The following is a 26,822-nucleotide window of genomic DNA, read 5'->3' as shown; positions in this document are numbered from 1 at the left end:
GGCCTACAAGCTCTTTTGAGCCCATGACATCTGCTGAAGCCTCCTGACATACAAGGTCTTTTCAAGAATTAATTTGTCTTATGCTTTTGTGAATAGTGCTTGTGTCCCGGGGCTGCATACCTTCTCCAATTTAAATCTGTTTGCCTAATTAATAAATGTTACCGCTTAATAAGTTGTGACAGAGAATAATGGCGCTGGCCAGGCTGTGCGTGTGAAGGTCATGGTGGAGGCTGATAGATGATGGTTTAATGGTTTTTTTTACTCAACTGCAGTAATTTAGCCAAGCACAACAACCTGAAAGCATCCAGATGGTCAATTCTGGCACACACATTAGCAATTTATCAAAAGCGGGGATTGGTTTGATTATGTTAAAAACAAAAGTCCTTTAAAACAAAAGGCTAGTTGAGGCATTGTAATTATTTTATCTGACTGAAGATTTCATTTTGCAATTCCAGCATTACACCCAACACTTAATGTAGACACTAGAGATGAGCGAGTACCCCACTATTTGTATCTGTATCTGTTCACTCATCTAAATTATCCGTATCTGTACACAGACTCGGCGGGGCATAAACCGGAAATGGGCGTGGTTTAACCGGAAAAATGGGCAGGGCGTAAATCATTACATTATTTTAAGTCTGAAATTGACACTGATTGATCACAAGTTGCTATATTTTTCATTTATTATTCAGCTATATGTGTACTGTGTATGTGTGTAAGTCATCTGTAAGACTTTATTATTTAATTACTTTTTATTGATCTGTGTGAAGTTCGTGATTCATACAAAACTCCAGTGATGGCAAACAGGGAAATAATCTGTCAGCCTTGTTCACTTTATTTTTCTCAAAAGCAGCACGTTCAGTACTACAGGCAAAATTTTCAAACTTTATACCACCAGCCAATTAAACGTGCATCCTGCACTTTGCAATCTGAGAGGGGTGTAATATTTTACCACGATTATGTACTGTATATAATGTAGTATGATAGCCATACAGCCACACGAGCCGTTTTCAACTTGCAGATTGCACCGCGTACCTGAACCGCTCAGCTCCTATGTGGCTCCAGCCTGCACAGTGTGTCTCGGGAGGGGCGGGCGCTGTGTGTGAGAATGGCCAATCACAGAGCGTGAAGAGTGAATACAAAATGAGGATTTTTTTTCATCACGATTCCGGATAATGACGAGCTAGTCTCGTTTCATGCTCGTATTCTGCAAAAATGCTTTATCCGGCTCATCCCTAGTAGACACCTTTACAGTATTTCACTTGCTTGACAAAGTTAGTCTGATGTGCTAGATCGGCTCTACCCTGTATGTTAAGTTGATCAGAGACTCTAAAATTTGTGAATGGTTGTTTGTCTTTATGTACCCTGTGTGTAGCTGGTGACCAGTCCAGTTTGTACTCTGCATCTTGCCTGTCATCAGCTGGGAGAGGCTCCAGCTCACCGACCTAATCGGGACAAACGGTATAGAAAATGGATGAATGTGTGGGCTTCTAGGTGTTAAATAGAGACAGAGGGTGTTATTAGAGCTGGAGCTAATCAGTGTGTATATATACTGTATCACTTTTATCGCAAATGCTGATTAGAGGAGCAAAATTTAGGCTTCACACAGCAGTAACAGTTACGAGCTCCCCCTGATGGTGGAAGGTTCTCAGCTTTGGCTAAAATGGGAAATTATTCGAAGTGCTAGATTAATCAAAGGCAATGACCGTATCCTGCCCACAGGCTGCCATTTGCCCATTTCTAATCTGGATAATGGTACTGATACAGAACTGATACAGAACGGTCCACCACCTAGAATGACAATGGCATTCCCATCTGTTTGGTATGCTCCATGAATCAGGAAGTAGCCTGCTAAATAACAGATGGACCAAAACTCCACAATGGGACTTTCTAGTTTTATACTGTATGGTCATTCAACTGTGGCTAAAACAACAAATTCAATCATGTAATATTTTTCAAAGTATATTGACAATAAAACATTACAATAATATTTTACAAACGCAAACTCATCCAACTTTGCGTGATGTGGGGTGTTGGGTATACTAGGTTGTCAACATTACACATTATAACTAACTCATGGGTCTGCTGACCATGTTAGTCTGACAGTAACTTGTGTGTGATTAATGCACAAGAGGAGTGTTTCCTTTTTCAGATACGTAGATATCGTGTTGTCAATGTCCCCCCATCAACTAGTGTAACACACCGTCACGATAGCCTTATCACTGGCAAAATGTCGCAATAATTTTGCACTGTGTATTACTGCAATTGCGATTATGTGTCGACTACAGGTGGTTATGTACCTTATTTCTATCTCCTTAGTGATCAAAAAGCAATTCATGCAACTTTTAGGACCTTTCCCAGGCTCAATTAGATTTAATCATGCCATAAATACAGTTCTTGCTTCATGACAGAATTAAGAGTCTCTTAGAGATTTGGTTGTTCAAGTAACACATGCAATGGTTGCAACTATAAGTGAAGACACTGTACGCAATAAGCTAAAAAAAAAATCAGAAACAGGTGGCTTGAGTATCCGTATGTGACCATGTCACCAGTCTGCTTATACAGCACTCTGTGGTATCTTTAAGAGATGCCACGTAGGCTTGCCTTTCTCTCTCCATCGTATTCATTCTATCAGGAGCGCTATGAAAAATTCATACTTGGGGATCGTGAGCTGCCCACTCTGATTTAAAAGAAATCATTCATTTTTAAATTTATTTGGAAATTCCACCTTTCTCTTCAGCGTTTAATCTGCGCCGTGGAGGAGGGGAGCTTTATGGACACTGATTCAGGGCACTCAGTCAGTAGAATGTGCATAGAAGAAAAGTAAAGTCCATTTGCAATGCAAAAAGTACAGTATTCCCTCGTTTGCGGTTAATTGGTTCCTGACCCGACCGTGATAAGTGAGCTTCCGTGAAGTAAATAATTTATAAATTGAATATTTTCGTAGTTATAGAGTGTAGAAAACCTGTTTACAACTTTGTAGCTTGGCGTGTTTTTTTACGGATTATTGTGCCTCTTGTGAGATAATTCAAACCTGCAATAAAAGCCTGTTGTTCCGGCGATCTTGTCTGGTTCACCGAACATTATAGTATCTTTACTGACACCTAGTGACCAGTGTAGAATACTACATATCATTCACAGAGTCTTTGAATGCGTCTTCTATATGCCTTATATTTTTATTTTTGTTTCATTTAGCCATTTTTATGCTTGAAAATGCTTAATTTAGGCAAAATAGCATAATTACAGTATTAATTAATATCTTTTTGAAAAACCCTGATACAGTGAAGCTGTGAAATTCAAAGCGCGGGGGACAACTGTATTGCGTTTATACGTTTGTAGAGTGCAGATACAGGGTTTTATCACAAACAATGCATGGCTTTGATAGATGTTTACATTAATTAGTAAGGAAGCAGCATGATTCACCAGGTCACACTAATGCCTTCTAATGTACACAACCAGAAATACTTACACAGCGCTACAATGTGACACTAGGTTAAATAAACACTTAACTGCCTCGTCTGCCCTCGGGTCAACAGCAGCGGTACGGGGCAACCTTGTCACTGGCTCAGCTGCACATTTTAATTATATCCCCATTGATTGCGGCGAGCGTCGATAACGCATTTAAGCAGCTTAATCCTTGTTGCGTTAACATGAACAATGCACACACACTGAGGTGAAGCACTACCTTGCATTTCTAACTGGTTGCCCTTTTTAAGGAATGCTGATAGAGAGAGGAGATTGATCGATGACGGTTGGGGGTGTAGGGAAGAGAGGTGGTGATTGTGAGGGAGTGTGTGTGTCTTCAATATTTCAGCAATGTTCTGTTTTGCTGACTGCCTTTTGTTGTATGCTGCTCTAGATGTCGTTTAAAGTTTTCGTATAGTTTATTGAGTTGTTTTTAAGATGCAGTGATACTAGCTGGATCCTGCGACCCATCTGCCGGTTGTTGAAAATGATAAACAGATACGACCGGATATCCAGTTTGACGAGCGAACGATTCGGCTGCTCCGGTAGCAGCCTACTGTATTGATAGGAATCAGCCATAAATTTTTAGATTAATCGATTGTGGAGACATGTACCGGCTAGTGCGAGAGAAGCAATGGGTGGACAGAATGTCTTTTAAACAACGCGAGAGCCTGGGTTGCTAGCGAGAGAATTGTCCTGCATGCTCCATAGTTTTCCACGGCTGAAGACTAGATTGAATGTAAATAGTAGCAGGTGCGCTAGCTAGTCACCGACTGCGAAAGATTTTTAACATATCAGTAAAAAGGGAACAATTTGATGCAGTGCGAGTATGGTAACTTGTTTGCTTTGTAACTGGTTTACTTTGAAATGTTGCACCTTTGTTACCTACCTGGAGTGTTGAAAACACGATGCTCAGTCTGAAATGTAGCACGCTTGCTATTGTTATGACATTTTGAGTATGGGACTGTTTACTTTTCCAAGTTAATGCAGCATTTTCATTGCACCCATGTGACAAATAGTTCTATTTACTTATCTGTGTTTGGAAGAGATGTGTCATCATTTAAGAGGCTTTGCACTGTTTATGTATTTTGTAGTATTGATTGGACTGAACGTTAAGACTTTTGTTTTCATTGTTATATTTTATATAACTAGACCGATAGATAGATGGATGTTTATTGTCATTGCACACAGTATACAACGGAACTTAGTTTGGTGGCTCCATTTCCATTTCAACATAACAACATTAAGACATGTTTGGTTTGGTTTAATTTTATTTAAACATGCATGCAGGTTACAATGGAATACATCTCATGAATCATTTCACAGTTCCACATGTTCAAACGGAGTAGGAAGAAGCTGAGCTTATTTAATCCTACCCCCCATCCGTTCCACATCGTGTACAGTACATATTATTCGCTTCCTGCGTTCCATGCAATATTATTCCATATAATAATCATAATAAATAATAAATAATAAAAAATAAAAACAAACATGACAGAACAATAAATATAATAATCAATATAATAATGAATAAATAAGATGAAGGCAAGCATAATAAAGCAAGTTAAAGACTCTTCTGCCTTTTATTTAGCAAACATCAACTGCTTGTATTGTTTTTTTAATTCGCTCGTCTCTGTACATTGTTTGAGTTCCTCACTCAATCCGTTCCATAATTTAATTCCACATTCCACAGCGTTGTTCTCGCACATAAGTGTTTTAAGTTAAATTTTCCTCTAAGATCATATTTGTCCTCTCTTATAGAGAAATACTCTATGACGTTTTTGGGTAACAACTTATTGTTAACTTTATGCATTATTTTAGCAGTTTGAAAATTTACTAAATCAGCAAATTTCAGCAAAGTGTTTGTATGTTCTCTATACGTGGCATTGTGAATTATCCTCACCGATCTTTTTTGCAGTACATTGAGTGAGTGAAGATTGCTTTTATAATTATTGCCCCATATCTCCACACAATAAGTTAGACATGGTAATACCAAAGAACAGTAAAGAGTGTGGAGTGATTTTTGATCAAGAACACATCTTCTCGCCACCTTTTGTTGTACATTTTTGATATGAGATTTACAACTAATTTTTCTATTACTGTTTTATTGCTCCTCCGTATAATAACAACAGTCATTTGTGATGTGAAAAAAAAAGTTTGAGTCCGGATCCATCGGTATATCTTTTTCCAAATCCAATTGTTTGTAATCTGTGAAACAAAAAGTGGCCAATTGTAGATTTTCTTGAGGCATATTAAAGCTGTTTTCCTTTTCCATGTTGGGAGACCTCAGTATTTATCTAGATCCTTGATGTCTTTGACAACAAGAACTCTGGCCTCTGGTCGTCCAATTAATTTGATGAAGATTTTTCAGTTTGCACTCCATGTTCCTTGGATCCTTCCTTGCTTCCTGTTGGAGATGAAATTCTCCACAACCTCCTAAAGGTCAAAGGACCACTTTGGAAAATTAATGAAGCCAATTTTACCTCCCCCTTGCGTGCTCTTTAATCTCCAGTTATGAGAAGGAAGAAAGACTCTCACAACTAATTAGATATTTTCCAAATGTATTGAAGAATAAGTCAGACATAATAATTGAAAGATAAATCAGACAGCATAGTTTCCGCAGTCTACTGGTACCTGGACCCCGTTTCATCCACCTGTTCCCATCTCCTGGCTGGAAATGAAAGAGGGCTCCCCCGATCGTCCCATGGTCATTTTTATACTTGTTTGCTCAGTCAACTGGCACCAGTCCTTCCAAAGATAACTTTCTCCTGAATTCCTTGACAAAGCTTGTGACGCCAGCAGATGATAACCGGCTCCTTCACTGTCCCGCTAACACTTAATGGGTTTGTTGACATAAACAAAACATACTTTTCCTCAGCCTATGTCAAGGTAGTTTTGTCTACATTCTGGCCGTTTAACCTTTGACACACTTAAACAGACATTCACCTACTCCGCTAATTATTTAATAAAGCATTATTTCTATAAAGTACTTGTAATCATTCACTAAGTTATTAGACTAACTGATTGGTTTTGGTTTAATTTATTTCGAACATGCATACAGCATACATTGAATGCTTCATGTTACAAGTCTCAGGTTCACATGTCCGAAAAGGAGTAGGAAGAAGCAGAGCTTATTTAATCCTACCCCCTCTTAGTATCACACCAATTGCTAATACATACATACAGTATCTATACATACAAACACACACATACATATGTATACACATACATATGCACATATACGATACACACATATACAGTGTACAGGTACACACATGTTTAAAAAAATATATATTTTCCTTTTCCCTTTTTTTCCTTTTCCTTTCCTTTCCTTTCCTTTCCTTTCCTTTCCTTTCCTTTCCTTTCCTTTCCTTTCCTTTCCTTTCCTTTCCTTTTCCTTTTCTTTCTATTTATCCTATCCTTTCTCCCCTGTCGATATCCACATCCTCCGTCTTCGGTGTTGCACTGTGAGTGACGCTGAGTTTGGATACAAGAGTTCCTCTTTATTGAGCTGGCCCTTGCAACAATTATATCGAGGTTATTACTATAGAATGTGGTCCTTCTAGCTGCATTAGGGTGTGTCCTCCATTATGCTTATTGTCATAGTAATGTGATCTTTAATATGTAGCTAGACCGCTGTTATCTTGGAAAACAAGCACTCTTGCGACTCCTGGACCTCCATTTGATTTGATGAGGATTTTACCGTTGGTGCTCCAAGTGCCTTGTATCTTCCCTGCTTCCTCAAATCTCGTCCTTTCTTGGCGATGTCGGCATCGCGTTTTGTCAGATGCTCATTCATGCAGACATTTGTGCCTCTTAGCTTCTTTCCCTGTTTCAGCAGTGCAGTCTTGAATTTCCTGTTAGTGAACTTGACGATGATGAAGGGTGTAGTGCTGTTCCTGCCATACAGTGGGATACAGGTGTCAATAGTTTGGATGTCTATGTCCACCTGCTTAGATTGCAAAAAGGTGACAACTTGTTGCTCTGTTGAGGTGACATCCACTTCATCTGGTTCGTCCTTATCCGCTACTGCCTTGGTATAGGACCTGGGTTTGATCCGAAGCCCCGTTCATTCGCGTGTTCTGATGCATGTCATCTATGGTGGTTTTCAATTGCTCAATGATTTTGTCTTTTTCTTCAGACTCTTTTTTGAGAGTGGCTCTCAGTGCTGCATTACTTTCCTGTAGTTCTTTGTTCTCCACTCTCAGACCTTGAACTTCCTCCGTCAAGTCCTGGACCTTCTTCATTAAGGAGCCCATGTTTTGTTGCATGGAGCCCATATTTTTTTGCATGGGATCCAGCTTCATTACCTTCTCTTCAATATGCTCCAGCTTCTTGTCAAGTTTCAGTAGCATTTGCGCGAGGGTAGCTTCTTGTCTTTGCCCTATGCTATTTTCTTGCTTTTCCGCAATCTCCTGGAACTTTTTTTCGTAGCTTTCCCCATTTGTGCATCAACATGATTACACAGTTGACGCTTCCAAAAGAGCATGTACTCATCGTCAGGGTACAGAACCGGCACCTTCCATGCTTTTAACCAAATCCAGAGTTTTCAACCTGAACTGCTTGAGCCACCGCTGGATCCACTTCTTCTATCTTTTATCTTTGGCATTATTGCTGTTGCTGAGCAACACCGTCTCGAGTGTTGTCAATGAGCCGTTAGCTTGTTTTACACTGCCTTCGGTGTTTAATATTCATTGCAACAGCGAGTGTGTGTCTCTCACCAGTCCTTGTTACAGTCGAGGATACAGTGTATCTCCTCAAGAAGACTTACTGAGCAGCCGTCGATTATAGGCTAGCTTGACAGCTTGCCTATAACGGCGGTCGGCTCCTACTATACGTTTGTTTTGGTAAGTTTAGTCCACTCACTGGTCCGAATTAAGTCAGAAATCTCAGCACTCACTTCCAGAGTTGTAATCACAAGCTCTGGTCAGGAATAGTCACAAAAAGTTTTATACTCCAGTAATAAAAAACTGAGCTCTTTTCGTGAGCGTCCTTTCCGTACAACAAGAAGTGACGTATATGTTAATGTATGTTATGTACGTATGTTAAAACTTAAATGTCCCATTTACATACACAAATATAAAATATAGATGTAAAATATTGATGCCATCCAACAAAATGATCTTCATTCAGCAAGTCTTTTTTTGGTCTGTGTCGAAACAATAAATATATTTGACATGTTATTCTGTTGACTTTAATTTTGCCAGTGATTTACAGTATGCTTGGGGATATGATGTGCTCTTTTACACACTTAAACAAACTGTAAGAATACCCCTTTCATATAATTGTCATCTTTGTTTTATAATGTAAGATTAATGTCTACATCAACAAACATTAACCATAGATTCATTTGTACACTGCATCGAATTGTTCTGTTTTTGAAATATATTGTTTTTTAATCGTATCACAATCGTCTATCACAAACAGGTTTACATCCCTACCATGTACCCTCCTGCAGTTGATGAGGGAGTTCTTCCGTCACTTTGGTGGTGACTTCTGTGGCTCCTGCCCATGAATGGTAAGCACCCTTGGGTGGAGTCTCCCTTGCAGGCAGAGTGAGGATGGACAGGGAGCTCAGAGCCACCACTCACCATGACCACAAGCATCAGAGCGCAGAGAACAGAAGTTGCTTTACAGCTGACTGATACTAGGTTAATTGACTGAACCCCCCATAGCGCTGATCGCCACAGACTTGTTCTCCCCAAGAGGTGTCTCACTCCTCCAACTAAGATAAAGCCATCCATACCGATCTGTGGCAAGCAGATGCTCACAGAAATACACTGGGACTGATGACACTAGTTTCTGCATTATATTAAATGTTTTCTCTGGTGTTTGAATGCAGGTGTAATCAGTAAATATTACCTGATTATCTTGACACCACCACAAAATCCCATCTTGAAACAGAAACACTTTTAAATGTGCTATCTTCCTAAGACAAAATGGGGAATATTTTGCACATAGCTTACTGTATGGTTCAAGTGATCGAATTCGATTTTTCTCGTCCACGTAGTCCTGTTTGGACTAGAAGGTGTCATGAGAGTGGATTTTCACTCCCGTCCCATCCCACTACCACAAAACGAATTCCATCACATCCCAATCACAAAGTAAACTTAACTCCCATCCCGCTCCCGTGTTGTGCTTTTTTTAAAGTCATACACTTGTCAGGTAAGTGGCTGTAACCAACCAGCAACCTTCCGGTTACATTATTTTTCAACACCTTTAACTGTGATGTAGATCCAGTTTGAGCAGAAGTCGGAAGTTGAGGGGTTCGGATGACCAATATTGGTGAATGTTTCCCCTCTCTCCGAGCTTTTTATGATTATGGTCCATTTTTACTTCTTAATGTTCATTTCCACTTCCCCAATGTAGCTACACAGGCACATACTGTATTTTTCCACCCAGCATGAGGCACAAACTGCGTTCTTGGGCCGCGCATGGGGTGTATTCAGCTCTCAAGCGAATCTTGTGTTTACGGACCAAATACTAGCCTTGATGCTGGTATTTAGACAGTTTAAAGGCACGTTTAGCAATCCCGACTGGGACTCGGATGTGCCTTTCTGTACCTTTAAAGGAAAACTGCACTTTTTCAGATTTTTTTCCATCATCCACAATCCTTTTGTGAGACATGAACACATCGCTTTCTCTTTTCGGTGTTTTCTAAAGATATAAAAACAGATAAAAAGAGGCAGCTCATTACTGCGTGTAATGAGACCAATGTTACCTCTGAGTTTTTGAGTCTCTGAGCATATACAAAAACAACCTGAGCATTCCTTGGACCTCTGTGAGCGGCACCAGACGTGCACACTGTAGTCTCGCACCTGTCCAAAACCTGAGAACTTCCATTCTGTCATATTTTGTATATGACTGGTTTCAAACAGACAGCAAGGAGAATTCCACAATTAAGTTTCTTTCTTCTATACCTAAGACAAAACAAGCCATGATCTCATACAATTAAGCATCTGAATCTTGTACAAAACACCTAGTTTATCATTTTATATTGTTAATTAGGGATACTTCAATGCCCGTATTTTCCTTTCACTTTCTGTTTTAAAAAGCCTGTTGTGGCACCATTTCATCCTGGAAATTTACTTGAAATTGATGTCATGTTTGTTGTATGTTTACTTTTGTCTAAATAAAAAAAATAAAAAAACTCTCAACTGACCTTCAGGTCCCTTCAGTAACACAAACTCAGCGTAACACGTCCTGTATCCCGTAAATACAACCATCAAAATAAAAGCACGGCAGTAAAACATTCACAGTTACGACACACATTTAGTCCACACTTTGCCGAAAACCGGCTTGCTACTTTGGCTTTGCAGCATGTTTTAAAAAGAAGCCCTTTCTCATTTGAAAATGAAAAATATCTCCCAGTTTTACCTCTCGTTCTGTTTGCACATACGCCGACAGCCACCAGGGTGGCGGCGGTATGCTGGCGCCTCTCCAACAGCCAGTCCACCTTAAAAGAAACGTTTTTTTTTTTGTTTTTACTTTGGCTTGGTGAGTGGATGTTGCTCTGTCCGTTTGTTTTGCCATAATACAGAGTTAGCAAGCAGCATTAGCTGTACGCTAACCTGGAAAACAGCGGCATGTACTACGTAACCTGCTGTTGATGTTTAGAGGGAACTTTGAATGTGACACACCTATTCCGCCTAGAAAGCCCGCTATTGAAACACCTCCAAAAACCTCCAACAACGTTTTATCATTTTATATCCATGCTGTAACCACGGAGCAACGGGTACATTAAAGATAACATGCAATACTTACAGTGTTTGCTGTATTTTGGTGCTTTTAAGCATTACCGGAACTTCCTTCTTGGGCGCATTGATTTCACAATATAGAAATGAACGCTACATTAGCATTAACTTTTCCAAACTCAAAAACAAAAAGACAGCAGCAGTAGCGGCAACTCCAATATGTAGCATTTCCTTTCGGTAGTGGCCTGAGGGGTTGTGAGCATGGCGCTGACACGCTGCGGGCGAGTGTGTGGTGAAGCTAGTAGCTAGTAGGTAGCCTGTGTGGTGTGAGTAAGTGTCAATACGCCAGTATGGCAGTTCTTTGGCCTAACAATGTTAATAATGAAAATAATGTCACTGTAGCTTGGTTAATATGCACGTCACATTATATGTAAATGGAGCATTGTTGGCACTTTTTGGATACTTTTTCAGACAACTTTATAGGAGGAATAAGTACGTCCCATATGTGCAGTAAAGAGCTGGCTCTTTTTTTATCCGTTTTTTTTTATCTTTAAAATGCACAGAACGGCTGTTCATGTCTCTCATTAGGACTGTGGATGATGGGCAAAATTCCAAAAAAAGTGCAGTTTTCCTTTAATGCTAATTACCTGTGTTTGTCCATATCTTCATTAGTGTGTATCCACTTTTCACATATACTGTAGATACACCATAACACTGCACTTCTTTAATGTTATATGTGATATATAAAATACAAACATAACATTATGGAGTGGTGGAAGACACAAACATTAGCACCTGCGGTAATGTTAAGTTTGCGTTATGGGCGTGTATGCCCTGCAGGTTGCTTCAGGTGTTCCGTAAATGTAAAACAGTGATATTGCATATGCGTCACTTTTAATACATGTAATTAGACAAATCAATTGGGTATTAAATCCAGCCTAAAAGACTACACTTTTTTATTTGCTGAGAAAATGTTTCACTGGGGTCCAATAAGAACAACAATCCATCCTGCAATGACATGTCTTTGAAATGAAAGTGCCAAAATTCCCACAGCTCCGATTCGCTTGAGAACCTAAAATAAAGTTTGTGTGATTAAGAATATATTTCTGTTGTTTTACAAATAGTCACAGGCTCCCGGTGTTTTTAATCGGTGTCTGTGTTGCTGTAAAACTGTAGCTTCCGTGGTGGGCAAGGTTCACTTCTTTCCCCTGAAAAAAAGTCCTAACGTAGCAGCATGTATTCATGGCTCAGCAGTGGTCCATACTGCTATTGATTCTTTCTTGCATTTCCTCAGGGAAAAAGAAAATTGTAAAAGGGAAACATGAAAGGCTTTTTGAGGACTGAATGCTGGTGGTGGAGCAAGCTGTAATTTTGTACGTTTGTCCTCCACTCTTCTCCTAATGATGCCTTGCCTTTAAATGGCAGTGGTTATCCAACTTTAGAACTGAACAGACACAACAAATACAGTAAACAACAAAAATTTTATTAACTGGAGAATGTCTTACAGCAAACTCTTATTACAACACAGTCTTCAAGTCAAATGACACTTAACCCTTTGAGTACGAGTACAGCAAATGCACCAGGTGAATTTCTCCAGTGTGTTCATCTATCAAAAACATGTAGAAGCATATCAAGATCGAGAAAGTCCAAAGCTCCTTCTTTTTTTCTTTTTTAAAAGTCAGACATAATGGAGCAACACGATGGCTTGATTTTTGTTGAACTGAAGAACGACATTTTTCTCAACATTGACTTATTCTTTTCTTCTTGTTTCTTTGTTTTGTACATGTGTACACATTTTTATTTTGTCTGATTATCAAATGGAGGTGTTCCCCATAGACTTGTCAGTGCAGTGAATAATCTGCCAATGCAGATTTTAGTGTACAAACACACAGACTAATCTAATCCATAATGTTTTCCTAAAACAGTGAAGAGACAAACTATGGCAGTTACTAAAAGGGTTAAGACAAACATAGAAAAATAAATAGCAATAAAACCATATACATGTTGCTTTTCTCTCATACTGGACTTGAAACACTCCTAAGAAGCTGTAATTAATGAGAATTCACATTCGGCTTTCTTTACAGACCCCCTTCACTTTATATTTTATTTACAGTAAACCAAGCTATCCCACTGTCACTAAATTGAACACATTATGCATGAACACAATAGTAATAGAAAACTGTATAATTTCATCATATTGTCAGTATGTAAAAACATTTGCACGCAGACTTGCAACTCTTTTTACAGTAGTCTTTATATTTCATACCAAATAAATCAACTTAGTGAGCTGGAAAATGTTTTTTTATGGATCTTTTTACAAACTTCAAACAAAAACAGATACCATGTCAGCCATAGGATGATACATAGAGATACGCTGCGGTGAGATACAAACAGATTCCGTGGCAAACAGAAAAGACAAGGTCACTGTGGCTGAGAGCTAAAAAGCGATGGTGCCCCTCTCTGCATGCCACCGTCCCCTCTGGAGGCACAATAACACCACCACACCTTTCTCAATAAGATTGTAAAATGACCTCTCACGGTTTGGAATCCAAACACGGGAAGGTCAAAGAAAGGAATACAGTATGCACATTCACAAACGTAAGTCTCATCACATTAAGTCGATAAATACATTTTCACAGCACAAACTGTGGCTCCATACTATCATACCTCCAGAAAGTCATTGACCACCTCATTAGGCACCTAAACAAGCACAATCTAATGAGACCCACAAAGGTTGAAACAAGGCAATTGGATTCTTTGTTACATCCAAAAGGCTTCTTCAGTTTTAGGTGTGGAGTTCCCCTATTTATGTCTCTGGTGGGTTGTTGTTGTTGTTATTATTGTGGCCCAGTGTGGCTGGTGAACGACCATCCTGCATAACAATAGGTCGTTCGCCTGCTCGGTGGAAAAACAACTCGTTAGTGGCCACCCTTCCCGTGGAAATCAGATGATAGGTGATGGTGCAAATCTCCTTTCTAGTTTGACATAGATGGCTTCTTCCACACCTCTTTCAAGCAAGTGGTTCACCCGATCCAGACATCACTGATTGATATGCAGGACCTTCGTTCATCAGCCACGCCCGGCAACAACTACAAGGACATTGTGACCACTCCCAGGGGACACACCCACCAGGGACATAAATGAGGAAACTCCACAGCTAAAATTTTAGAACTGTAGAAACGTTCTGAACGAAAGGTGACGCGTCTTCAACCAACGAGAAGAGTCGAGTTGCCTCGATTCAACCTTTGCGGATTACCACAAAGGTTATATATTTATCGAGGGTGTCAAATGATTAAAAATGTTTAATCAGATTAGGTTTTCAAATTAATCATGATTAATCACCATGTCACACTATGTCTGAAATATGCCCATTTTTACTGTATTTTGTTGAAAGACAGACAAATGACAGGGCAGGGTTATATAATTATTAGTATGTATTAAAAGGGCCAAATTAACTGAAAATTTAAATCAAGTTAAGAGATGGCACACATGTCTGAAAATCTATTTACCTGACACCGGTTTCTTTCATCACAGACTATTTGAATCTGACTTTAACTGTGTTATTATGAGCAATGAGGAGTTGCATTCAAAGACACCACGTCATTTAAGTTGAGTTCACATTTTGAGTGAATTTTCTGGGATTTCCGAGCATACATAAATGAGGCAAATTGTACTTCTGCATTAAGAGTTAAAAAGTGAGTGATAAGAATATCCCCTTATTGTTTTCCTTTGCATTTTTGCTCATGCATCTCTCGGTCTGTCTCGTGACAATGTGTCACACAAAGTGTCGTTGCAATGACGAATGGACTAAATACGTGTTTGTTTGGAGTTGGAGATACATATATGGTGTTGAAATTGCACTGCTGTTGATGTGGTCACGTCAGAATAAAGTTATAAAAGAGTGTCAGACTCTGTGGGGGCCTACACTGTGCCGCCGTCTGTCGTCATAACAGAGAGCAGTGGCTTGCCATGAGGCGTATGCGTTAATTACGCAAAAACATTTTACGTAATTATTTAAATAAATCAGTTACCACCATTAACGCGCTATTTTTGAAAGCCCTAATATTTATTATTTATCATGACTGTTATGTAATTTATTTACAGTGACTACAACTTTGACTCGTCTGTGTAGGCTCTCAGTCGTACAGGAGTTGTCTATCGAGGAAAAGGCTTCTTGAGACGTCATCTGTACTTCTGTGAAGAAGGTGTCGGACGTTTCGCTCCTCATCCGAAGAGCTTCGTCAGCGAACTAATAAGTGCTGGTAGCTTAGGCCTTAAATACAGTATTTAAATACTGTACACTTATTAGTTTGCTGACGAAGCTCTTCGGATGAGGAGCGAAACGTCCGACACCTTCTTCACAGAAGTACAGATGACGTCTCAAGAAGCCTTTTCCTCGATACAACTTTGACTCCCATTTTTACCACATTGTTATATCACCTTACCATTTTCCCATGAATTTAAAACTGGTAAAGAGTACATTTGGAATACAGCATGTGAACAAATGTATTGCAATTGATGTGAAACGGAGGGGGAGGTAGGATTAAATAACTTCTCCCTATTCCTTTTTGGACGTGTAGAACTGTGAATTGCACTATGTGATGTATTACAATGTAACTTGTATGCATGTTCAAAACAAATTAAACCATTACCATGACCGAGATGACTGAGAATCTACACAGATAATCTAATGAGATCTACCCTGTGACTGACTGATGACCAATGCAGAGTGTAACCCACCTCATGACCAAAGTCTGCTGGGATAAGCTCCAGCTCTAAGCGATAGAATGTGAATGAGTGAGTCATTGTTATCATTATTGTGTAATACGTGACATAATCAGAGATGTAACTATATTATGTAACTATCGTAGCTAAGTGGGCCCTAGGACTGTAGGGTGAAATGTTTTATAATAAGCATATTGTTAAATGATTACCTCACTGACTCACTCCGAGTCAATCAAGACTGACCACTGTATTGAAGCTCATTAGATTGTGCAAGTCTACCTGAGGTTGTGGCCGGTAACAAATGACTGCCACTGCTACCAGTTCTAAGTGTTTACCGTTGTATCACTTTTACTGACAAGTGTACTGAATAACTTTGTCATGTGACCAAAAGGTGACCCCGGCAAACCAGATGTTTTATGGCAGTATCCAACAGAATGTGACAAAGATTTCATTCCAGGGTCTGTGCTAACACAAAAATGTGGACACTATGTTGGAAATCCATCTCACTTCTTGTGGTGAAAAAAATGCATCACTGACAGTGATGGACTCAAAGTGTGATCGATGCGACACTAAAGGGACACGTACGTCCTCTCTAGACAAACATTAGTATGATGGAGGAGAGGACAGGAGTGAATCTGGGGTGTTAACATCTGAAGTACAGCAGAAAGACCACTGACATTTTCTGTCTTAATGAGTCTGACCGTCTGTAAACAAATTGGACACCGTGACCTCCTGGCATACTCAAATCCAGACGACCGGGGCTTTAATTATACCAAATCTTCCCCCTTCCCTTTTTGAATGTCTCCCTGTCACATGTGTGCAATACAGTGCAGAGCTGAGCAGCCAGGGGACATGACAGAGGCAACTGACCCTCCATAAAGTCCACCAGTTTATCAATGTACACCAGCACTGCTTGCTTGCCTGGCCTACAAAATGCTGTAGCGCATCATCACACTGCTGCCACACATGCTGGACATCAGCTTTATCAGAGGCTAAACGAAGCATTACAGACAATAATGTTAAAAGCTCAGTAGGGACAGACGACAACTACATCCCTGCTGTGATGCCATTGAACAATGTACCCTATAATACTCCTCAAATGGACATTAGGCTGGAGAAAGCTTTAATCAAGTAGATTTTCATTGTGCATGTGTAACTGTCAATTATTGTGAGAAAAAAAAACATTAAATTTGAGGTGTCACAGCAACATTATGACACATATATACACACATTGCAAATAAAAGGTGCTATACCTAAGGTTTACGTAAGAAGAACATTCTAAAATCCATCCCATAATAAGCTCAAAGAAAAAAAAAACACGATGTGATAAAGTTGGCTAAAACTAATCGTATCTTGTGATCGGTATAGTTTCTTCTGTCACTTGCATAGCTCAGATTTTAGCACGTGATCATAATGTAGCTTTAGGAAAATTTTAAAAAAAATTAACACCACTATTTTTGAAATGACAGTTTTTTTTTGTCAATAGCAAACAATGTTGATTGCTCTGTTGGATTTCTTCATAGATTTGGGTTTAGTTATTGTCTCCATCCTTGAACTGAGGCTGACTTGCTACAGTGAGTCACTATTGCCTCCTGAGGTAAAAAAGTGGTATTGCACGGTTGGGCAGAGGTCAGTGGGTTAACTTCGGTAGATATTGCTGTAACACAGTGTGGAATAATTATTTGACAGCCTTCTATTCATATCCAAACAATCCTAATATCCCCATCATGTTATGTGTTTTAAACTTGAATGCTTACATACAGCATCTTTAATTTTAAGCACACGATTTGGATGTCCAATTTCTGCACTGATCTAAACTGGTGAGTTGCACAAGTGAAGTCATTTTTGTTAGCAAGTGAAAGTGAATGAATGCTCCTTTTGGAAAAGCTGCATAAGAAGATGCATTACATCGAGCATGTTGATGATAACATTCTATATGGCTCTTCCTTGACCTCATTACCAAGCTCTTAAAAGGCTATAAATCAAGCATGTGGTTTAGAGCTTAAATGAAAATATCCAAAACAAAGACACACAATTGAGTAGTGGGAGTAACTTAGGCACCTTCTGAGCCACGTACAGTCACATCCTGTCAATCGTTACTGGGGAAAAACATCGACATCTCAACGAGTGTGTGTTTGTATTTTCTGTGCACACAATGACATGCACAAGAGTGTGCAAGAGTCTGTCAAAAAAATCAAAGGACTCCATTGTCTAACGGAAAAGAGGGCGCTCCAGCCCTGTGGCGAGAGAAGGAAACGAGGCGAAAGAAAAGGATGAGAAGAAGCAGTTCTTCAGTTGTTTTCAAGACAGTCGAGATCCATCGAACAGCAAACGTTTCCATTCTGTGTGATGTGGCATGAGAGCACAAGGAGGAAGATACATTACAGTGTTACATATCAAAAATGTAATGCAGCAGTGACAATGAATATGAATAAACATATAGTTTAAAGCAGGAGTGCTCACAATTTGTCAGTCTGCGAGTTACTTTAAAAATGACCAAGTCCCAAAAATCTATCTCCTAATATAAATATAGAAAAGATATATTAACTATATTCATAAATGTGAGTATGGGGTGCACGCACTTTTTCAGCGTGCATGTTACAAGTCGACATGATGTACCTCTTACTATAAGACATAAAACATACTGTAAATAAAATCTTACCGGTAAACTTTGAAACTACTATACTAAATACTAATTGAATAGTATTTCACATTCACAGTTTCAAAGTTTACAGGTCATCGAAGTAGTTGATGTCATTCAATAATTCACAATGCAATATGGCAATAAAGAGAATTACACATACCTCAACAGTTGTATACATAATCTGAGTACCGGTAGTATGTCAGTCAAAATAGCTATGGCTATGTTTACATGCAGTCGATATTCGGGTTACGGTCAATAATCCGGTGTGTTTGTGTAAAGGTGTCTTTAGGGGTGTTATTTCATGTCTAGAGGTCTCTAATAATGTTAAAAAACGTATTTAGAAGGTCATCAACAGATTTGATATGCTCTAACTATGAAAATATTCAGTTAAGAATAAGGAATCCTTCTTAGGAGAAATTCACTTATCATGGTCGGATCTAGAACCAATTAACTGTGATAAATGAGAGTATTGTTAGTATCTTTTATACCATATACTGTAAGTGAGTTTTTATTACGGATCTTAATATTTTTGTTATTATTTTTAAAAAAGTCATGTTTTTGATTGTAAAGATTGAGAGTGACAAGCTGCAACAATCTACAGTCTGTCATCAATGTAATGTAGCATCAAGGTAGCGCTGTTAAAGTATGTCCTTCCACTGTGCGGTGGCGCTTTTAAATTATTAATCCTCGCCTCTATGGTGGCAAATAAATAATAAATACAGTAATAATAATAAGCATTTCTTACAAGTATTATTATCACTGTCGGATGAGGAATGGTTACATTAAATAGGTCACACACACATACCAAGTAAGAGATAGCAGGAGGAGATAGAGAAGCCATGCTAACCGCTAAGACAGCTTGAATATAACGTTGCAAAACAAAACAAGAATAAGTGCTTCATACACTTTAACAGAAGTCTAGCTGGAACAGAGTTAAAGCGGAGATTAAGCAGCTAGCAATATGATTCTATAGAGAGAAAAATACAACAGACGCGACAGCGATAAGTGAATTTCCACAAAGTAGGATTCAATATTAATACATTTGATATTTTCATAGTTAGAGCATAGAAAACCTGTTTATGACTTTCTAAATATGTTTTTTTTTACCATTACTTGATCCCTGTTGACATAAAATAACACCCTGATAGTCACCTTTACGCTCCTATTATTCTTTGTTGACAACTGTAATGCGCAGGCTACGGCATCACTGCAGGGACACAAACATAGCATAGCATAAATATAAACATAGCATGCAACGGAGCTAACTTAAGAAAGGGTTTCAAACGGAGTGGGAAACAAAGACAATGTAAGAAGCCAACACTTCCACACAAAATGGGAGAACTTCTTTTCACTCTACATGTCGGACATGCCATGGCTGACTTCTTGCAGTGTGAAGGTAATCTAATCTACTGTCATGTCTCATCAATGTAACATTACTGAATACTACATACTACTACTTGTCTTTCAATGTTTTTTGACTAATAATAGGCCATAGTCAACCACAAAACAGCGATAATTAACTAATTAATTAATTTGTGAAAAACCACGATAGACTGAGGTAGCGATGCTCGAACCATGATGTAGCGACTGCGTATAATTTCATTTTCACATCTGTTCAGTGGAGTGCTCAAACAATGACACACATTTTTGTTCAGGGACACAACTCTGAAGTGTATTCTGACATTTTAAGTGGTAAGAAACTTCACACACTTTTACTGGACAATTGCCCTAAATTGGAAATGGATCATTTGAATGACTCATTTTGTTCAATGAAGTATCCCTCTCATGTGATGTACATACAGTATATACAACTTGTATTTTCAACTGCATTTTACATTTCTCACTTAAATATGTAGGCTATTGCAGTATGTCAACAAAATCACAATACTGTATCGTATTGTGACTCAAGTATCGTGATACATATCCTTCAGTGCCTATATATCCTTAGCGCTTATAGTTACATTTTTAAAAAGATACACAGAGTAAAAATTGAAAGATAATGAATAAATGCCATCCATCCATTTTCTATACCGCTTCATCCTCATTAGGGTCGCGGGGGCATGCTGGAGCCTATCCCAGCTGACTTCGGGCGACGGGCGACAGGCGGGGTACACCCTGGACTGGTCGCCAGCCAATGGCAGGGCACATATAGACAAACAACCATTCACACTCACATTCATACCTATGGGCAATTTAGAGTTGCCAATTAACCTAACATGCATGTTTTTGGGAATGTGGGAGGAAGCCGGAGTACCCGGAGAAAACCCACGCGCACACGGGGAGAACATGCAAACTCCTCACAGCCCAGGGGAGAATCGAACCCAGGTCTTCCCGATCTCCAGGCTGTTCCTGTATTGGCCAACGTGCTAACCACTAGATCACCGTGCGGCCATGAATAAATGCTTTTTAACCAAATTAAATATCTAATTATATTAATATTATGTTTATATTATATTTTATAATATTTTATAAAATATTTTATTCACTCCGGTCCTCAAGCTCCGGCACTGTACAGGTTATTGTTCCAATCAGGTCCTGTCTGATTGGAACAATAACTCTTCTTTTTGCTGTTGCTGCTGTTGTTAAGTACTGATGCAGAAGTATCTATACGGAGTTAATATCTAACCTTAAGCATACAGTACTACAGTAGGCCTGACACTATAAGTATATTACATACTGTATATTCTTTTGATGGGCATTTGAAGACCTCTGACTATTACTACTAGAGTTGGGACTCGATTAAAAAAAGAAAATCTAATTAATGACTAAATCTATGAATATACCTACACATGAACTTACGTAACTGAAAATGCACCTTTTTAATCAGGCTGATACATACACAAACAGATCAGTGCACATTTTAACAAAGTGTAATTATCGTAATATGCTTTCAAGCTACATTATGAGCTGGTGATATTCATGAGGCTGGAACAGAAAAAATCAAGTAGGCCACATTCAAGTTTTTAAAAGTCTTTTTAAAAACTCAGGCACTTTCAATGTCTTGGAAACATTCCATAAGCGGGTTTGTTAATTTATCAGACACGTGCTTACTTATCTCAGCTCTGAACGCCAGTGTTGCCAATTTGACGATTTTGTCGCTAAATCTAGCGACATTTTAAACCTTCTCAAATGTAGCAACTTTTTTTGGCGTCGTTGGAGAGTTTTCTGTTATTTGGTATTTCACTTAAAAGTGAAAGCATGTATTGTTTTCAGGGGGTCACCAACGTGGTGCCCGCGGGCACCAGGTAGCCCCCCACGACCACATGAGGTGCCCGCAAGCCTGCTTTTCATTCAGGTTTTCAGTTAATAATGAAAGAACAGTAGAAAGAAATGCATTCTGAAATACAAAATGTGAGTTGTGGACACCAGCATTTTGTTAATGTTCTGGTAAAACAAGCATATCCGCTTTGTTTGGGTTTAAAATAAGCTCTAAAAATAAATGTTACAAAAATGAGTAGCTCTTGGCCATTTAACCAATACCTGTTAATGTGTCAGAACATATGATGAAAGCTGTATGATAAATTAAATAAGTAGTCCTAACTGCAAGATAAAAGGTGGTAGGCGGTCGCTGAGATAAAATATTACAAATTTTTATTGTGATGAAGTGATGGCCAATTTTAAATCAACAAACCAAGAATTAAGTTTATTTGTAGTTATAAACATAATGAGTTTTTACTCGCTTTTTTAATGTTACAACATAATATACAATTAATATGCAAATCAGTCGATGACATCATCCAGCAGTTTCTAGGACAACCAATAACTACTTTTCTTTCTGAGGAGTTGGCAACAGTGCTGAACACTGTCATCTGGCCGGGAATGAGCTGGCAACACAACTTACTCGCTCGTACTAGAAACTTTGAAGCTAGTGTTATCTCTGATGTCTGTGCATTTAGGTGAGACATTGGGCGTGTGTCTCTGTTGCAAAATTTGTACACAACCATTCTCTTCTCCCATCTTCCATCTCGCAGTTTTATAATAGTAAACTTCGCTATTAGTCTAACTCTCTGCTGTGCTGACGTCAATGCATTCATGTGCGCCAGTTTTATTGGTGGGGCAGGAATTAGAACACTGAGAAATGTTCTGTGTCGCCTGGAGTGCAGAAATAGAAAAGTGTGATTTTTAGCAAATTACTTTTTCTGTAATTAAAGTTTGCTGTTAATTGCTAATTGTGAGGCCTACTACAGTGCAAATTATTTTGAACTCTTACAAAAGGATGTATTTTATATCAAATGTATGTCCGAAGTGCCAAGAGCCATTGAATGCTGCTTATTTGTTCCACAATTTGTATTGAAACATTGTACACATTTTTTTGCATAAATGAAGCATTTTCAAGCATATACATGGGTAATTGAACAAAAATACAAATACAAGGAATTAAGAAGACACATTCAAATTGTGAATGTCGTATTCTACATTGGTGACTAGGTGTCAGTAATTGTTCCTTAAGACAAGCACCAGACTTGATTGCAGGTTATTGCAGGTTTAAATGATCTTCCAACAGGCACAATGATAATAACATTATAATAATCATAATCATAATGATAATAATTGCACGGGCTAATGTTGCCGTAGCCCACGACAAACTAAAACTGAACTCGAACCATTGACGTCACTTCCTGTCCTCCATACATCCGGAACACATTTACTGCACACGTGTTATTTATGTTTCAAATTGATTATTTTCTCTGATTATATCTACTATATTGGATAATACAAATGCAAATGTGACTATATGGGTGTTATTTAATTTCCAGAGAGCTCTAACAATGTTAAAATCCGTATCGTAAGCAGGTTTTCTATGCCAACTACGAATATGTTCCATTTACAAATAACGAATCCTACTTCGCGGAAATTCACTTACCACGGTCAGGTCTGGGACCAATTAGCTGTGAAAAACGAGGGATTATTGTACTTGCAAAGACAACTTATAATATAACATTACAGTCAAACTAGAGCATTTAGTGTGTGTGTTTTTGTCTTACTTTACACGTGCAGCTGGTGCAGGGGGACTTGGGCATCCGCCATGTGTCCCCACTGAGCCGAGCAATGCCTGCGGGGTCCTGGCACGTTTGCCGGATGTCATAGGACAGGTTGTCAGCCAAGCAGGGGTCTGTGACGCAGCGTGGGCAGCACTCACCCTCTGCCACTGCCGTGTACTCGCACATCAGCACAGGACAAACCAGAGGCCAGCAGTCCACCTCCCCCTCCTGGAGACACACACAAATGAGGTAAAAAAAAACAGAAACCACATTATACACTTTTGCATACAGCTGTACTGCAATTACACCTCACATGCTGATGTATTGTCATTTCTCTAATTAGTGAGGTAGCTATTATGGCAGCCCTCCACAAACACACATTCACAGCAGGCCAGGGCCAGGTATTAAACAAAGACCAACTCTGAGCTTCATGTTAATGAGGAGATTCTGTTGCATCCCTCAGGGATTTACAATGAAGGTCAGCTTTCATTTCTATTGCCAATTTATGCACTCTACATGTGTGTGTGTGTGTGTGTGTGTGTGTGTGTGTGTGCTGACCATGCAGCGGCACTGCTGGCAGCCATACAGCCAGGATGCTCCGCTACGGTAGAGCGTGCGACCACTCTGGTCCAGACACTGGCTGCTAGGTCTGTTGTCACAACTAGGACAGCAGAACAGATCCTCCTCTGGGTCTCCACAGTCACATGGTTTCCTTCTACAGTATGTCTGCCCATCCTGGAAAACAGAGGTCGCAGGCTCAAGAGGATGGAACTTTCACTTAAAAAAACAACTGATGCATGTGGTTCAAAAATAGCTTCTGCCTCCTGGCCATTCAAAGTGCACTCCTTGAGGCTCAACAACAAAGTGTAGGTATAACTCCATGTTGCTCACCAGTCATACAGATTCAATCAAATTTAGAGATAAGGTGAACAAATCATGCATCCATTTGGAAAACAAATGGAATCATAATTATCTATGAATATGTGAATATGAATGTACTCACATGGCAGATCTCAATATTTGTTCACTCTTGGGTCTGCTTTTTGTTTGTTATTCTTGTAGGCCATTGTTAATTTACTTTCAATTCATTTTCTATACCGATTGTCCTTATGAGGGTCACGGGTGAGCTGGAGCCTATCCAAGCTGAGTTTGGGTGAGAGGTGGGGTACACCCTGGACTGGTCACCAGCCAATCACAGGACAGATATAAACAAACAACCATTCACACTCACATTCACACATATGGACAATTCAGAGTCTCCAGTTAACCTAACATGCATGTTTTTGGAATGTGGGTAAAAAGCAGGAGTACCCAGAGAAAACCCACGCATGCAAGAGGAGATTTGAATCCTTGCTATCCTAACAATGAAGCCAACATGCTAACCACTTGGCCACATCCGTGTTACGACCTTTCATGGTTACAAATGTGCTCTCATAAATTATTTAAAAACAAAATTTTGGCCTCACTCACGTGAGTTCCATGCATGCGGTGTACCAATACAATGTGTTCTGGTGCAGCCCCACCAAGGAAGGATCACATTACATATAGTTAACCTTTTGCACTTTATTATGTGTGGCAGTGTGCCAAAGAAAAGGAAAGCCATCACCGTGGAAGAGAAAATGAACATCATAAAAAACGAGAGAAAACGAGAAAAGGAGAAATTCCCACCAAAATTGTCCGCTCTTGTTTGGTCTGCGCCACTCGACTGTTGTGACCATCATTAAAAATAAACATTACTGAATGCTAATGAATGCTAGAGGGATCATAGATTCTGTGCGCTGTTACAAGGAGATCTGGGAGATCCTTCCAGCATAGCCTGGGACAATATTTTGAGAGTTTGAGGGTAGAACCACCTGTAACAATGTTTTAGACCAGGATGTGTATAACTTTTATTGTTGGCATTTATGCACTGATGACAATTTAACATGACTTTGGGTGTGATTGGTTAAATATGAGGACAGCTATGCTTAATGAAGGATTAATCTATTCTATACAGGTGATTTTTCATGTTCCTGTAATCATTCTTATTTTTTTTTCACATAAAAACCTGTGACTGTATGATTATATTCACTTCATCTACTGTATGGATCAGGCCCAACTAGAAGGCAAACCCAGTAAGAAAGAGATAATATAGCAAATCAAATACAGAGACTTCCACACTGATACTTAAAAAAATGCTAACACAAAAATACTAAAACAATTTATAAGAGCCCTGAATGTGACTAATATTTTAGAGATGCATCATCTTAGGTGGAATACATAATGAAATGCAGATGTATTGACAGAATTTCATCATCAGTCCATCAATCCACTATGTCCTCGCCTCTCCCACTCTAGCTTTGGAGAACTTAATGGTTAATTTGACTCAAAACAGCAAAGCACTGTCTGTCTGGCTAAGGGATGGCAGTGTAATGTGGATATGAAAAACGTTACAAGAAAAGGCTGTTAGAAAATGTACGAGGAACATAAAACCTCTCTGCATACCATTAATAAGGTAACGAAGAGCCAATGTTTTATCTATGCATATTGTCCTGCTTCAGTAACCACGGGGGCCAATTCTTATAGCCTTAGTCTTTATATTTATGGCCTTGGGCCTGCCGGGGAATTGCTGCCAATTCTGGTGTGCTCTCAATGCCAGGAAGATAAGGCATGCATGCCAGCAATGTGTTGTGATTTTTCAGCAAAACATTAGTTCTGCTTGTTTCCTTTTTTACAGCATCTTCATGAATATAATTACTGTGGATGACATATGTTACATGAATATTTATGACATAGGTTCAATATAGACTCTGTTGGAGGTGTTGTTCTTTTTTCTGTAGGTTGTTTGATTTGGCTGTCTGGTATGTATGGGATAAATATAAATCTATGGAGACCTGCATAGAGGACTCCTTTGTTTTTTTGAATGAATTGTGTTGGCACATTGAATGGATTGCATTTAAACAGCACATTGTACAAGATCTGAAAATAAAGAATGCCAGAGAATCTCCACACGTGTTTTTTCATAACCATTCAATTACTGTTCACAATGTATTTAGAGTGACCTCAGTTTTCGTACTCCTCGGTTTTCGCATGAATCGGTTTTCGTCGAAAATGATTGCTAAAAATCGGTTATCAAACATCCAAACAGTCCACCTGACAAATTAGTTGAGTACCAAAACAAAGCATCCAAGCATTGGTTACTCAGTCTCTGTGAAGAATGTGTTAGCTATTATTATTATACGTATAGGTTCAGTCTAATAGCTCAGTGTATTTTCAGTCTAATAGCTTCACATAGAAGGCCTTCTTGACACTGAGACACACGCACACTAACAG

General features: G+C 39.0%; 1 protein-coding gene across 1 annotated transcript in view; it reads right to left on the bottom strand.

Moving 5' to 3' along the window:
• Positions 1 to 15,518: 15,518 nt before the first annotated feature.
• The window catches only part of LOC129178161 (protein kinase C-binding protein NELL1-like), a 288,999-nt gene continuing 277,695 nt past the window's right edge, over positions 15,519 to 26,822 (bottom strand). Inside the window, exons 18-20 of the mRNA XM_054770107.1 lie at positions 24,069 to 24,245; positions 23,514 to 23,738; positions 15,519 to 18,226 (exon numbers count right to left, since the gene is read on the bottom strand). Of these exons, the coding sequence (XP_054626082.1) occupies positions 18,176 to 18,226; positions 23,514 to 23,738; positions 24,069 to 24,245 (453 nt within the window). The 3' untranslated portion in view covers positions 15,519 to 18,175. The remainder of the gene's footprint in view (positions 18,227 to 23,513; positions 23,739 to 24,068; positions 24,246 to 26,822) is intronic.

The sequence above is a fragment of the Dunckerocampus dactyliophorus genome, chromosome 3 (assembly GCF_027744805.1).
Source record: "Dunckerocampus dactyliophorus isolate RoL2022-P2 chromosome 3, RoL_Ddac_1.1, whole genome shotgun sequence".
In the NCBI taxonomy this organism is placed as follows: Eukaryota; Metazoa; Chordata; class Actinopteri; order Syngnathiformes; family Syngnathidae; genus Dunckerocampus; species Dunckerocampus dactyliophorus.
Note: the sequence above shows the minus strand (reverse complement) of the source record. Positions and strands in the feature narration are given on the sequence as shown.